This window comes from Triticum urartu, chromosome 3A (genome assembly GCF_056163025.1).
Source record: "Triticum urartu cultivar PI428250 chromosome 3A, HENAU_Tu73, whole genome shotgun sequence".
In the NCBI taxonomy this organism is placed as follows: Eukaryota; Viridiplantae; Streptophyta; class Magnoliopsida; order Poales; family Poaceae; genus Triticum; species Triticum urartu.
This window is the reverse complement of record NC_141875.1, coordinates 540,859,788-540,875,247: the sequence shown is the minus strand read 5'-3', so window position 1 is coordinate 540,875,247 and position 15,460 is coordinate 540,859,788. Positions and strand designations below refer to the sequence as shown.

At 43.2% G+C, this 15,460-nt stretch overlaps 1 protein-coding gene and 1 long non-coding RNA gene across 5 annotated transcripts; one reads left to right on the top strand and one right to left on the bottom strand.

Annotated features, from left to right (window-relative positions):
* Window positions 1-7,867: 7,867 nt before the first annotated feature.
* Window positions 7,868-13,181, bottom strand: LOC125544972 (uncharacterized). Its single transcript, XR_015619327.1, has 4 exons — window positions 13,063-13,181; window positions 10,688-10,944; window positions 10,469-10,599; window positions 7,868-8,454 (listed from the first exon to the last, which is right to left on the bottom strand). It is a non-coding gene; the product is annotated as an uncharacterized LOC125544972 (long non-coding RNA).
* On the top strand, window positions 8,465-13,885 carry LOC125544971 (uncharacterized). 4 transcript variants are annotated; one of them, XM_087547668.1, is made up of 6 exons: window positions 8,465-9,091; window positions 9,178-9,249; window positions 9,411-9,620; window positions 9,855-10,064; window positions 10,516-11,595; window positions 11,950-13,885. In XM_087547668.1, the coding sequence occupies exons 1-6, from the start codon at window positions 9,049-9,051 to the stop codon at window positions 13,863-13,865; spliced, it is 3,531 nt and encodes a 1,176-aa protein (XP_087403794.1). In that variant the 5' UTR covers window positions 8,465-9,048; the 3' UTR covers window positions 13,866-13,885. The 4 variants fall into 4 exon arrangements, with proteins under 4 accessions (XP_087403794.1, XP_087403793.1, XP_048564744.1 ...); XM_087547667.1 differs by having other exon boundaries at window positions 8,466-9,091; window positions 9,178-9,258; XM_048708787.2 differs by having other exon boundaries at window positions 8,466-9,091; window positions 9,172-9,249.
* The last annotated feature ends 1,575 nt before the right edge of the window (window positions 13,886-15,460 follow it).

Sequence of the window (15,460 nt, the reverse complement as noted above, 5' to 3'; positions counted from 1 at the left end):
GAAGAGTTTAATTGGCCCCGACGCATTGGGTATGACTCCTAGGTCGGTGATGAACTCCTTCACCCAAATTGCTTCATGCGCTGCCTCCGAGGCTGCCATGTACTCCGCTTCACATGTAGATCCCGCCACGACGCTCTGCTTGCAACTGCACCAGCTTACTGCCCCACCATTCAAAATATACATGTATCCGGTTTGTGACTTGGAGTCATCCAGATCTGTGTCGAAGCTAGCGTCGACGTAACCTTTTACGACGAGCTCTTCGTCACCTCCATAAACGAGAAACATTTCCTTAGTCCTTTTCAGGTACTTCAGGATATTCTTGACCGCTGTCCAGTGTTCCTTGCCGGGATTACTTTGGTACCTTCCTACCAAACTTACGGCAAGGTTTACATTAGGTCTGGTACACAACATGGCATACATAATAGAACCTATGGCTGAGGCATAGGGGATGACACTCATCTCTTCTATATCTTCTGCCGTGGTCGGACATTAAGCTGAGCTCAATTTCACACCTTGTATCACAGGCAAGAACCCCTTCTTAGACTGATCCATATTGAATTTATTCAATATCTTATCAAGGTATGTGCTTTGTGAAAGACCTATGAGGCGTCTTGATCTATCTCTATAGATCTTGATGCCTAATATATATGCAGCTTCTCCAAGGTCCTTCATTGAAAAACTCTCATTCAAGTAGGCCTTAATGCTGTCCAAGAGTTCTATATCATTTCCCATCAAAAGTATGTCATCTACATATAATATGAGAAATGCTACAAAGCTCCCACTCACTTTCTTGTAAACACAGGCTTCTCCATAAGTCTGCGTAAACCCAAACGCTTTGATCATCTCATCAAAGCGAATGTTCCAACTCCGAGATGCTTGCACCAGCCCATAAATCGAGCATTGGAGCTTGCACACCTTGTCAGCATTCTTAGCATCGACAAAACCTTCTGGCTGCATCATATACAATTCTTCCTTAAGGAAACCATTAAGGAATGTCGTTTTGACGTCCATTTGCCATATCTCATAATCATAGAATGCGGCAATTGCTAACATGATTCGGACGGACTTTAGCTTCGCTACCGGTGAGAAAGTCTCATCGTAGTCAACCCCTTGAACTTGTTGATAACCCTTAGCGACAAGCCGAGCTTTATAGATGGTCACATTACCATCCGCGTCTGTCTTCTTCTTAAAGATCCATTTATTTTCTATGGCTCGCCGCTCAACAGGCAAGTCAGTCAAAGTCCATACTTTGTTTTCATACATGGATCCTATCTCGGATTCCATGGCTTCTAGCCATTTGTCAGAATCCGGGGCCGCCATCGCTTCTTCATAGTTCGAAGGTTCATCGTTGTCTAACAACATGATTTCCAAGACAGGGTTGCCGTACCACTCTGGTGCAGAACGTGTCCTTGTGGACCTACGAAGTTCAGTAGCAACTTGATCTGAAGTTTCATGATCATCATAATTAACTTCCTCTCTAGTCGGTGCAGGCACCTCAGGAACATTTTCTTGAGTTGCGCCATTTTCCGGTTCAAGAGGTAATACTTCATCAAGTTCTACTTTCCTCCCACTTACTTCTCGAGAGAAACTCTTTCTCTAGAAAGGATCCATTCTTGGCAACAAAGATCTTGCCTTCGGATCTGAGGTAGAAGGTATACCCAATAGTTTCTTTAGGGTATCCTATGAAGACGCATTTTTCCGACTTGGGTTCGAGCTTTTCAGGTTGAAGTTTCTTGACATAAGCATCGCATCCCCAAACTTTTAGAAACGACAGCATAGGTTTCTTCCCAAACCATAATTCATACGGTGTCGTCTCAACGGATTTCGACGGAGCCCTATTTAAAGTGAATGCGGCAGTCTCTAAAGCATAGCCCCAAAAAGATAGCGGTAAATCGGTAAGAGACATCATAGATCGCACCATATCTAATAGAGTGCAATTACGACGTTCGGACACACCATTACGCTGAGGTGTTCCAGGCGGCGTGAGTTGTGAAACTATTCCACATTTTCTTAAGTGTGTGCCAAACTCGTGACTCAAGTATTCTCCTCCACGATCTGATCGCAGGAACTTGATTTTCCTGTCACGTTGATTCTCAACCTCACTCTTAAATTCCTTGAACTTTTCAAAGGTCTCAGACTTGTGTTTCATTAAGTAGACATACCCATATCTACTCAAGTCATCAGTGAGGGTGAGAACATAACGATAGCCACCGCGAGCCTCAACACTCATTGGACCGCACACATCAGTATGTATGATTTCCAATAAGTTGGTTGCTCGCTCCATTGTTCCTGAGAACGGAGTCTTGGTCATTTTACCCATGAGGCATGGTTCGCACGTGTCAAATGATTCGTAATCAAGAGACTCTAAAAGTCCATCAGCATGGAGCTTCTTCATGCGTTTGACACCTATGTGACCAAGGCGGCAGTGCCACAAGTATGTGGGACTATCATTATCAATCTTACATCTTTTGGTACTCACACTATGAACATGTGTAGCATTACGCTCGAGATTCATTAAGAATAAACCATTCACCATCGGAGCATGACCATAAAACATATCTCTCATAGAAATAGAACAACCATTATTCTCGGATTTAAATGAGTAGCCATCACGAATTAAACGAGATCCTGATACAATGTTCATGCTCAAAGCTGGCACTAAATAACAATTATTAAGGTTTAAAACTAACCCCGAAGGTAAATGTAGAGGTAGCGTGCCGACGGCGATCACATTGACCTTGGAACCATTCCCGACGCGCATTGTCACCTCGTCCTTCGCCAGTCTCCGCTTATTCCGCAGCTCCTGTTTTGAGTTACAAATGTGAGCAACCGCACCGGTATCAAATATCCAGGAGCTACTACGAGTACTGATAAGGTACACATCAATTACATGTATATCACATATACCTTTCGTGATGCCGGCCTTCTTGTCCGCTAAGTATTTGGGGCAGTTCCGCTTCCAGTGACCACTTCCCTTGCAATAAAAGCACTCAGTCTCGGGCTTGGGTCCATTCTTTGGCTTCTTCCCGGCAGCTTGCTTGCCGGGCGCGGCAACTCCCTTGCCGTCCTTCTTGAAAGCTTTCTTTCCCTTGCCCTTCTTGAACTTAATAGTTTTATTCACCATCAACACTTGATGTTCCTTTTTGACTTCTACCTCTGCTGATTTCAGCATTGCAAATACTTCAGGAATGGTCTTTTCCATCCCCTGCATATTGAAGTTCATCACAAAGCTCTTGTAGCTCGGTGGAAGCGACTGAAGGATTCTGTCAATGACCGCGTCATCCGGGAGATTAACTCCTAGCTGAGTCAAGCGGTTATGCAACCCAGACATAGTGAGTATGTGCTCACTGACAGAACTGTTTTCCTCCATCTTACAGCTGAAGAACTTGTCGGAGACTTGATATCTCTCGACCCGGGCATGAGCTTGGAAAACCATTTTCATCTCTTCGAACATCTCATATGCTCCGTGTCTCTCAAAACGCTTTTGGAGCCCCGGCTCTAAGCTGTAAAGCATGCCGCACTGAACGAGGGAGTAGTCATCGGTACGTGCCTGCCAAGCGTTCATAACGTCTTATTCTGCAGGGAGAACAGGTGCGTCACCTAGCGGTGCTTGTAGGACATAATCTTTCTTGGCAGCTATGAGGATGATCCTCAGGTTCCGGACCCAGTCCGTGTAGTTGCTGCCATCGTCTTTCAGCTTGGTTTTCTCTAGGAACGCGTTGAAGTTGAGGACTACGTTGGCCATTTGATCTACAAGACATATTGTAAAAATTTTAGACTAAGTTCATGACAATTAAGTTCATCTAATCAAATTATTCAATGAACTCCCACTTAGATAGACATCCCTCCAGTAATCTAAGTATAACATGATCCGAGTTAACTAGGCCGTGTTTGATCATCACGTGAGACGGACTAGTCAACATCGGTGAACATCTTCATGTTGATCGTATCTTCAATACGACTCATGCTCGACCTTTCGGTCTTCTGTGTTCCGAGGCCATGTCTGTACATGCTAGGCTCGTCAAGTCAACCTAAGTGTTTGCATGTGTAAATCTGTCTTACACCCGTTGTATGTGAACGTTGGAATCTAACACCCGATCATCACGTGGTGCTTCGAAACAACAAACTGTCGCAACGGTGCACAGTTAGGGGGAACACTTTCTTGAAATTATTATGAGGGATCATCTTATTTACTACCGTTGTTCTAAGTAAACAAGATGCAGAATCATGATAAACATCACATGCAATCAAATAATAATAGTGACATGATATGGCCAATATCACATAGCTCCTTTGATCTCCATCTTGGGGCTCCATGATCATCTTGTCACCAGCATGACACCATGATCTCCATCATCATGATCTCCATCATCATGATCTCCATCATCGTGTCTCCATGAAGTTGCTCGCCAACTATTACTTCTACTACTATGGCTAACATGTTTAGCAATAAAGTAAAGTAATTTACATGGCGTTTCTCAATGACATGCAGGTCATACAAAAATTAAAAGACAACTCCTATGGCTCCTGCCGGTTGTCATACTCATCAACATGCAAGTCGTGATTCCTATTACAATAGCATGAACATCTCATACATCACATATATATCATTCATCATTCATCACAACTTTGGCCATATCATATCACAAAGCACTTGCTGCAAAAACAAGTTAGACGTCCTCTAATTGTTGTTGCAAGTTTTACGTGGCTGAAATAGGGTTCTAGCAAGAACGTTTTCTTACCTACGTGAAAGCCACAACGTGATTTGTCAACTTCTATTTACCCTTCATAAGGACCCTTTTCATCAAATCCGCTCCAACTGAAGTGGGAGAGACAGACACCCGCCAGCCACCTTATGCAACTAGTGCATGTCAGTCGGTGGAACCGGTCTCACGTAAGCGTACGTGTAAGGTTGGTCCGGGCCGCTTCATCCCACAATACCGTTGAAGCAAAATAAGACTAGTAGCGGCAAGAAAGTTGACAACATCTACGCCCACAACAAATTATGTTCTACTCGTGCAAAAGGAACTACGCATAGACCTAGCTCATGATGCCACTGTTGGGGAACGTTGCAGAAAACAAAAATTTTCCTACGGTTTCACCAAGATCCATCTAGGAGTTCATCTAGCAACGAGTGATCGGATTGCATCTACATACCTTTATAGATCACGCGCGGAAGCGTTTAAAGAACGGGGATGAAGAAGTTGTACTCGACGTGATCCAAATCACCGGAGATCCTAGCGCCGAACGGACGGCACCTCCGCGTTCAACACACGTACGATCAGCGTAACGTCTCCTCCTTCTTGATCCAGCAAGGGGGAAGGAGAGGTTTGAGGAAGATGGCTCCAGCAGCAGCACGACGGCGTGGTGGTGATGGAGCTGCAATACTCCGGCAGGGCTTCGCCAAGCTCTATGAAGGAGGAGGATGTGTTGGAGAGGGAGAGGGAGGCACCAAAGGCAAAAGTAAGAGGTCCTCCATCCCGCCCACTATATATAGGGGGGCCTAGGGGGGGCGCCGGCCCTAGGAGATGCAATCTCCTAGGGGGGCGGCGGCCAAGGGGTGGGGGGCTTGCCCCCCAAGCAAGGGGGCGCCCCCCTTTAGGGTTTCCCCCACCCTAGGCGCATGGGCCCTAGGGCAAGTGGAGCCCCAGCCCACTTTGGGCTGGATCCCTTCCCACTTCAGCCCATGGGGCCCTCCAGGATAGGTGGCCCCACCCGGTGGACCCCCGGGACCCTTCCAGTGGTCCCGGTACAATACCGGTGACCTCGAAACTTGTCCCGACGGCCGAAATAGCACTTCCTATATATAATTCTTTACCTCCGGACCATTCCGAAACTCCTCATGACGTCCGGGATCTCATCCGGGACTCCGAACAACTTTCGGGTTACTGCATATACATATCCCTACAACCCTGGCGTCACCGAACCTTAAGTGTGCAGACCCTACGGGTTCGGGAGACATGTAGACATGACCGAGATTGCTCTCCGGTCAATAACCAACAGCGGGATCTGGATACCCATGTTGGCTCCCACATGCTCCTCGATGATCTCATCGAATGAACCACGATGTCGAGGATTCAAGCAACCCCGTACACAATTCCCTTCGTCAATCGGTATGTTACTTGCCCGAGATTCGATCGTCGGTATCCCAATACCTCGTTCAATCTCGTTACCGGCAAGTCACTTTACTCGTACCGTAATGCATGATCCCGTGACCAGACACTTGGTCACTTTGAGCTCATTATGATGATGCATTACCGAGTGGGCCCAGTGATACCTCTCCATCATACGGAGTGACAAATCCCAGTCTTGATCCGTGTCAACCCAACAGACACTTTCGGAGATACCCGTAGTATACCTTTATAGTCACCCAGTTACGTTGTGACGTTTGGTACACCCAAAGCACTCCTACGGTATCCGGGAGTTACACGATCTCATGGTCTAAGGAAAAGATACTTGACATTGGAAAACTCTAGCAAACGAACTATACGATCTTGTGCTATGTTTAGGATTGGGTCTTGTCCATCACATCATTCTCCTAATGATGTGATCTCGTTATCAATGACATCCAATGTCCATAGTCAGGAAACCATGACTATCTGTTGATCAACGAGCTAGTCAACTAGAGGCTTACTAGGGACATGTTAGTGTCTATTATTCACACATGTATTACGATTTCCGGATAACACAACTATAGCATGAATAAAGACAATTATCATGAACAAGGAAATATAATAATAATGCTTTTATTATTGCCTCTAGGGCATATTTCCAACACTTGGCACCTGAGAGATGATGTCGTTCACAACAAAGGTGAAGCTACTATACAAGACTCTGTGATTTTCTTAAGGAATTACTGGGAGTGCCTATCCAGCCCAAATCCGGTTGTAAACGATGTGAAGGGGAAGCAAAAGCTGCATGGAGTTAAGTTGTAGTCTTCTAGCCTGCCTCCCCATGTTGAGGTGCTTGGCTGGACTAAGCCGCCAGCGGATCACATAAAGATCAATGTCGAAGCTTCTTTCATTGCAGGCACAGGTTTGGCTACGCTGGGAGCGGTTGGCAGTGATTGTTTTGGTGATATTGTCTTCTCAGCCGTTTGCCATTTTCATGGATGCTCGGATGCAGAGGAAGCCGAAGTCCAGGCCCTTTCTTTCGGCCTTAACCAGGCTCGTAAACTGAATTTGAACAAAGTGCAGATGGAGACCGATTGCAATGCTGTTGTGGCTGCTGTGAATGATAGTAGTGTTAGCAGGGCCAGCTGGTGGGCTTGTTATGAGAAGTCTAAGGATATGATCAAGGAGTTTGTAGCTTGTTCTGTTTCCAAAGTCCATAGGGAGAGCAATGTGGCTGCGCATGAGCTTGCTGCCTATGTTAGAGTAAACGGGGATTTTTCTTTTCTTTTAGCTAATGTGCCACAAGCTTCGAAACACGTAATTGCTTCTGATTGTATTTCAGACTTGTTGATATGAATGAAGCTCTCCCTTTTCTCAAAAAAAAAACCCTATTGACTTGTTAAAAGACCATGATTTTATTTGGTCTTCTACAGTATTTGCACTTATGACAAAACAACGACGAGGTCTACTGTGGCTTCAGCAAGAATTTTGCGGCACATGGACTTGGCTGTAATACCCCATTTGTGTAGGGTCATTTTCGTGCACATGGTTCAGTTACCTCGTGTATTTAAAACATATTTTCAACTAATTATCCTTTTAAGTGTTTTTCCTGTTTTGACTCCTTGGACCCATGTTTTAGTGCTGACAGTTTTCTCAGTTCGGCTCGCTCTACTCAATGGGGTAATTGTTGTCACAAATGTGAAACTAGTAGAAGGTAAAAATTGGAATTCACTCTTTTTGGAAAAAGGGAAGAATGGAAAAGAGGGGCTATAAGCCTCGAAGTCACAAAAACCAGTCAACAACTGCACAATCCACAGCCAGCGATTCCAATCATAAACATGGATTTTCTAAGGGCCAGCGTGAGGTGGAAACCACTCCCACCCCGTGTTTAAGGGAACAAACAGCACACAAGGAAGGGGCCCGTGGGAGAACCGGTAGCAGCAGAAAGGGAGCTGTAGGCCATCATGACACCAGACCAAAGGCTCGTGTCCCCCTCCAACTCAACTGGATCCAAACATTAGAGCCAAAAAACACATGACATGACGCTTCAAAAAAGAAGGAAAAACCGGGAGACAAGGAGCATGATTCACTCGAGTGGACTGGAATATGTTAAGATGCGCCGAAAGGTTGACCGGTGGAATTAGATACAGCTTTAGCTTCACTAATTTTTTGTTATCAGCAGCTCTCCACATGTTGAGGTTTTATCCGCTGAAGAAAAAAGTCCGAAGTTTCTGCGGAATCACGCGTATACATGTTATTTATAGGAAAAAGTGGAAAGAAACTCTTCTCTCCGTTCTTTGTAAGTCGGTTCAATCCATGTCTTCAGCAATGACTTCAGGACCTGAAATCTTTCGCGTAACGCATCATTTCATGAGAATAAACCTAAGGGTTAATTAGATGATGCAACCAATGCGACAGAAAGAAAACTTAGAACCATAAAGTCATGCACCCAATGTGACAGAAAGATTATGATTTCCGTATAGAAGGTTTCAGGTTTCCTGCCCCGTTGCAGTACAGTGTACGCTTAAAACAATTCAGTCATTCATGAATGATATAATTCAACTTGACGTCAAAAAAGAGAAGAGAATGATGCAATTCAACTATGATTGGGCCATCTGACCAGATCTCCAACTTTAATTTTCTTGACACTTCTAAAATGATAAAGAGAGGAAACAATGACCCCAAAAAAAATGTCCCTATGATGTGCTCCCTGCATTAAAATTATTAGGAGGCTCACAGGAAAATTGTGCTGTCTAGTCACACCCTTTCTTGCTAATCTTGAGGTGGCCACCACCATCATGGTCTGTAGTGCTCACTTGCACCTCCCCATGGCTTATAATAGGCTATAAGTGTATTGTAGATTGTGCTTGAGCTTGAGCTGAGTTAAAGACTGTTTTCATTGGTCTTAGTACCTAAAGGGCTTGGGCTGAGAGTAATGGGTAATGAGATGGGCAACAACAACGTTATCGGTCAACAAGGTATGCATGTTGCTAAATACTATCTGCTTTCTAGGAATGAGCATGAATATTTTGCTAACCATCTTCTTATGTAATTCTAGTACCAGAGGAGAGTGCTAAGGATTTCGACAAAACCATGGCCAACGCAGATTATTCACATGAGCTCAACAACATAAATGGTGAGAAAGGTACTGCCTCTGTTTCACAATATTTGTCCTGCACGAATACCTAGGAGGCACAAATTCAACGAATATTTGATGGAATCATGTCAAACTTGCTCTTACTAGAAACTCACCACTACAAAGCTATGATCGCTGATTCATTGTTCTGTTTATGTTAGATACGGAAAAGGATGGCACTAAGGATGTAGATATGTCGGAGGTATTAAAGGTCCCTCTCATCTCTAGTGGTGGAGATAAGCAAATGGCTTCAGATCAAACAAAATTGTCCGCTGCGAATGAAGACTTAGATGAGAAGAATAGGGGCTCACCTCAGGATCACACATCAACAGAAGATGATGATGGGAATAAAAACTTACCTACAGAACAAGGTTAGTTCAGCCGACTGATATTGTACATACTATAATTTTATTTTTGTATTGTAAAGCGTATTATGTGAATGGTTTAATACGAAAAGTTTGGAAATGGTGATTTCCATATGAGGTAGTAAGAAAATTCTAGAGATTTAATAGGCATTTTTTTATACAAGTTAACTTCTAGTTAGAATTCAGTGCAATGTAATCTGGAGTTCAATAACCACTCTAATGCTATTATGTTTATGTTAGATAAGGAGAAGGATGGCACTAAGGATGTCGATGTGTCAGAGGTGTTAAAGGCCCCTGCCATTTTTAATGGTGGAGATGATCAAATGGCTTCAGATCAAAGAAAAATCTCTGCTGCAAATGAAGACTTAGATGAGAAGAACAGGGGCGCACTTGAGGATCATACATCAACACAAGATGATGATGGAAACAGTAACTTACCTACAGAACAAGGTTAGTTCAGCTGGCTGATACGGTCCGTACCTAGTTTGTTTTGCTGTCTTTCGTACAATAGTCCCATTTTTGTGCTTTAAGCTTCTATGCACTGGGTCTGTCCTTTAATAAGCCATTTAAAACTGGTTTAGTATGAGAAATACGCGTGCTTGAGAAAATTAATGGTGATTTCAGGATGAGATAGTAAGAAAAATCTATGGTTCAAAAGAATGCTAGTGCTACCTAGCCGTCCACCTAATGTTTTTTTCGAAAAGAGGGGAAAATCCTCTGGCTCTGCATCGAGTGATGCATGGCTACCCACCTAATAAGAAGTACATTATGTTTCTATGAATAACTATACTTGAATTTCAGAATGTATAATTGTCCACTAAAAACATAGGCAGTTAAGCATTTATAGTTTTTACCTTCAGCACTATAAGCTCGACTAATAAAAGCAAGTAATCTGGCACAGGTGATGAAGCACAGGAGGACAGTGGAACTGAAACAGCCACAAATTCTGCAGAAACAGTTGCCCGTTTCGACACCACAACTGAAGCTATAACAAGCAACAAGGATACTTCATCATCTGATGAGCAATTCACACAACTTGAACACGAAACTACAGAGAAAACTGAAGAAAATACCACGGCAAATCCCGCCATGTTGTTAGAGGAAAACATTGAAGATCTGCCAGAAGACAAGGAGGAATCTTGTAGTCAAGAAGTTGCAGTGGTGGGTGATAATCTAGTTGGAGAACATACAGTTGAAAACCTAGAAGGACAAACTGGACCGTCAACAGTGGAGGGTGATAATCTAGTTGGAGAGACTACAACATCAACTGAATCAATTATCAGTGGTTATGTTGATGACGAGACTAAGGAGGTTGTCGTCGAAGATGAACCTAGAAAAGGAGAAAATTCGTCATATGTAAGACCAGAAGGCGACACCAACCAAGAAACATTCAAGAATGAAGAGAAGCAAGAAATCTGTGAGATAGGCAAAATCAATACATGCAAAACTATAACAGAAGATACTGTGGTTAAAAGCCCTGAAGTGCTAGAAGAAGATGAGAAGATCCAAGGATTGGAAAATCAGGAGGAAGAATTTCCCAAATCTAGTGCATATGATGCTCCTGACATTGTTGAAGCTGTTTCCCAATTTCAGTTAGCTTTAGCAGATCCAAGTGCAACAAATGGCAAAGAATTTCAGAAACATGAACTGAGTATAGCAGAACAGATGTCAGATTCTGTAAGTGCAGCAATGGAGCACAATGTAATTGAAACAGCAGAGAAAGAGCAAGGGGGAATTGTTGAAAAAGATGTTGCAGACAAGAATGAAGAAGATAATTTTGAAGGGGATAAGAAATCTGATGGTATGTCAGAGGTTTTAAAGGACCCTGTCATTTCTAATGGTGGAAATGATCAAATGGCTTCAGATCATACAAAAATCTCTGCTGCAAGTGAAGACTTAGATGAGAAGAACAGGGACTCACTTCAGGATCATACATCAACACAAGATGATGGTGGGAATAGTAACCTACTTACAGAACAAGGTTAGTTCAGCTGGTTGATATGGTTCATACCTAGCTTGTTTGGCTGTCTTCGTACTATGTTTTATTTCTATGCTTTGATAAGCCATTTAAGAAAATAGTTAATATGAGAAGAATGTGTGTTTGTGATAATAAATGGTGATTTCAGTGTGATAGTAAGACAGGGATTCAAAAGTAAAAATTTGCTAGATGCTAGTGCTACCTAGCTACCCACCTAATAAAGGTGCGTTATGCTTCTATGAACAACTATACTTGAACTTCAGAATATATGATGGGCCACTAAAACCATAGGTACTTAAGCATTGCTTTCCTTCAGCACTATAGACTCTCCTAATAAAAGCAAGTGATCTGGCACAGGTGATGAATCACAAGACAGTGGAACTGAAACAACCACAGATGGTACAGAAAAAGTTGCCCCTGTCGGCACCACAACTGAAGACATGACAAGTAACAATGATACATCATCATCTGATGAGCAATTTAAAGAAGTTGTACACGAAATAACAGAGACAAGTAAAGAAAGTACCATACAGAATCCCCTCACATTGTTAGAGGGAATTATTGGAAGTGCGCCACAAGATGGGGAGGAGTCTTGCAGTCAAGAAGTTGCAGTGGTGGATGATAATCTAGTTGGAGAAGATACAGTTGAAAGCCTAGAAGAAAGACAAGCTGGAGTGTCGGTAGTAGAGGATCTATCGACACCATCGTCGGTACAAGCAGAGACTACATCATCAACTGAATCAATTATCACTGATCATCTTGATGATGAGACCAAGGAGGTTGTCCTCGAAGATGAGCCTAGAGAAAGAGGCCATTCATCACATGTACGACCAGAAGATGACACCAACCAAGAAACATCCAAGAATGAAGAGAAGCAAGAAATCTGTGAAATGGGCAACAACAATACCTGCAAAACCACAACAGTAGATACTGTGGTTAAAAGTGAAGAAGTGCTAGAAGAAGATGAGAAGATCCAAGGATTGGAAAATCAGGAGGAAGAATTTGCCAAATGTAGTGCATATGATGCTCCGGACATTGTTGAAGCTGTTTCCCAATTTCAGTCAGCTTTAGCAGATCCAAGTGCAACAAATGGCAAAGAATTTCAGAAACATGAACTGAGTATAGCAGAACAGATGTCAGATTCTGTAAGTGCAGCAGTGGAGCACAGTGTAATTGAAACAGCAGAGAAAGAGCAGGGGGGAATTGTTGACAAAGATGATGCAGACAAGAATGAAGCAGCTAATTTTCAAGGGGATAAGAATTCTGATGGTATACATGACTCCGTCGGTCTTGTTATGGTCCATGGAGAAGATTTTACAGGTTTAGGCCCGCCATTATCTGGCCCTCTTTCTATTTTGAATGAAGAAAAGGTACATGAAGAAGTCGTCATAGAAGAATTAGCCGCACCAATGACTGCAAAATCATTTGCTCTTAAACCAGTAGAAGATTTTGTGAAGGAAGATATTAAACCTGATAGCTCAGATAGTAATGAAGGAACCACCACCTCCACATATGAAGCAAAGACTATAGATACACAAGAAACTATGAACATCTCACAATGTGATCAGCCTCAACAGGTACTGCTTGAAGAACCTGAAGTTGTCAAATTTGAAAACAGTGAGACTCTGAGCACTTGCATCCAGCTGGTGGAATACAGTTCAGCGACAGAATTAATCTTCCCTGATGTATTCAACAAGGAGAGAGAAGGCACATCTGATAAAGCCACATGTTGTACTTCTGAATCCAATCAGGAGAAAGTCACAGGGACTGTAGGCTTTGCTGCTGAATCGAAACAAAAGAAAGTTATTGCAAATGCTGATAATTGTAGTGAGGAACAGTGTTTGCTTCAGAAACCAACTCTAGGGACAGATGTGGGTGAAGAGATTCCGTTACTTCTGAGTACAGAAAGCATCAACTCTTTAAGTTATTCTAGTGAACAGCACAGCAAATTAGTCAAGGACATCCCCATGACCAACATCACTCTGATGCAAGCCAAAGATGAAGCCGTGGAAGAATCTGAGAAGAGTCCACTGCTGAGCCCTAGGGAGCCATCAGAAGGAGCCTTCAGAGCGCCAAATCACTCGGGAAGAAACAATAAACCACTTCGTAGCTTAATGACGGAGGACGGTGTTGGAACGTGGTCGCTGTTGAAGGAACAAGAACCGGTTCGGAAGAACAACACCACGGTTAGTTCTCCTAGAAGCAAAGAAAAGCAGAAGCCAAAGTCATCCCTTTTTGCCATTTGCATGTGTTGCACCACAGCTACGAACTGATTTATGGCTTCATTTGTTGTTTTCCTTAATGCCTGGTTGATTTTCTTTTTGTTCAAGGTTTGATGCTCGAGTTTACTTAGTGAAGAATGTTTTGCAGTTGCTGGAAATATTTTAGATACCACAACTTGTATTGATCAGAAGTTGCATGTTACTCTTTTTTTCCATCACTGTATCTGGTTTGGAGAATGAATGCCTTCAATAATACAAGTGTCTGTAAAGGGTTGTCGAGTTACAAACATCCTTTGTGTACGATACGATATATAGCATTCCGACATTAAATATCTCCACTGCCGTTGTTCTATGCCGACAAATGTCCATAAAATGCGAGCATGACATGCCAAAAACTTCCAATTATCTTAAGCAATTTGAGTTAATCAAATTTTCGCATAATCATATTAAACTGGTATATTTTAGTACGTTCTCTTAAAAAGGACAGAAACAAACAGAACAAGCCCTTTCAAAAGGATTACTGAATTAAATTTCCAACATGAGAAGCAAACGCCAACATCACTGTAGTTGGCACAATGATAAAGTTAGCCACTGAAAGTAGTTTCGCAAGACCATCTTATTTAAAAGCATTTCCACTAAAGTGGAACATGGGAATCCCAAAAACATGTTGTTTATGCTCACCAAAGAGTCCTACCCTAAATGCCAATGCAGATATTATGTAACTTATTATTGACAATTCTGCTTCAGACTATTATTCATGCTCGAATTCACACATTGAACAACTTCAGGATTCATATTTAAGCTAGAGAAAGAAAATCAGTAATGCTCACGGTATGATGTGACAGAGGTCGGAATACTGGAGAAGATGCAAACAATGATCAATTATATGATATCTGTCAGTAATACACATTCAGGTATACATAGACTTGTTGCCAAACAGTGCAAATATCAGACGAACAATATTTACTGATTAGAGCAATTCCAGATTTCTAACTAGTAAAATCACAGTAAGTTTTGCCGAAAATAATCGCAGACATACCACGCACCCCATTTCCCCAACCGAAGACAAGCCATTGATGGTTAACTTACCTCTGCCAGTGAAAAGAAAGTGTTGGTGGCATATGAAGCCTGCAAGAAGTTAGATCCATTCGGGTTAACTCGAGCAGAGAAAGATTGCGGGTTAACTCGAGCAGACTGCCCCCTCCCCCGAGTCGCCGTCGTCGACCCATCCAGGCCGGGCAGGCCACTTCCTTCTCTGCCCCAGCCGCCAGCCACGGTGGGCACGGTGTCATCAATACTCGTCCTCCTCACTGCTCCTCCCGTTGACCGACGCCACCAGTGCCTTCTGGATCACACCTCCACCCGCCTCTCCGCAAGCCGCGGACGCCGCTTCATTGTGGCCGGTAACTCAACGACCTTCCACAGTTCCACTTCGTGTCGCAGCGCCCCTCACAGGGCAGTCCCACGATTGATCTCGCCGTCGGTGCGCCAATCGGCGGCCCCGCGGCCGAGTCATGGCGATTGGCGAACCTGCGCCGTCGACGACGAAGTTTGGAGTAGTATAACAAAGGAAAAATAGAACAACCAAATGGGCGTGCTGCTTTGAGATTAGTGATGTTAGGGCATTTTCAAGACGGACCCGCAAA

Coding starts and splice junctions, on each gene's coding strand:
- LOC125544971 (XM_048708786.2), top strand. CDS start 9,049: ATGGGTAATGAGATGGGCAACAACAACGTTATCGGTCAACAAG. Junction 10,065..10,515: donor TAACTTACCTACAGAACAAG/GTTAGTTCAGCT, acceptor AATCTGGCACAG/GTGATGAAGCACAGGAGGAC. Junction 11,596..11,949: donor TAACCTACTTACAGAACAAG/GTTAGTTCAGCT, acceptor GATCTGGCACAG/GTGATGAATCACAAGACAGT.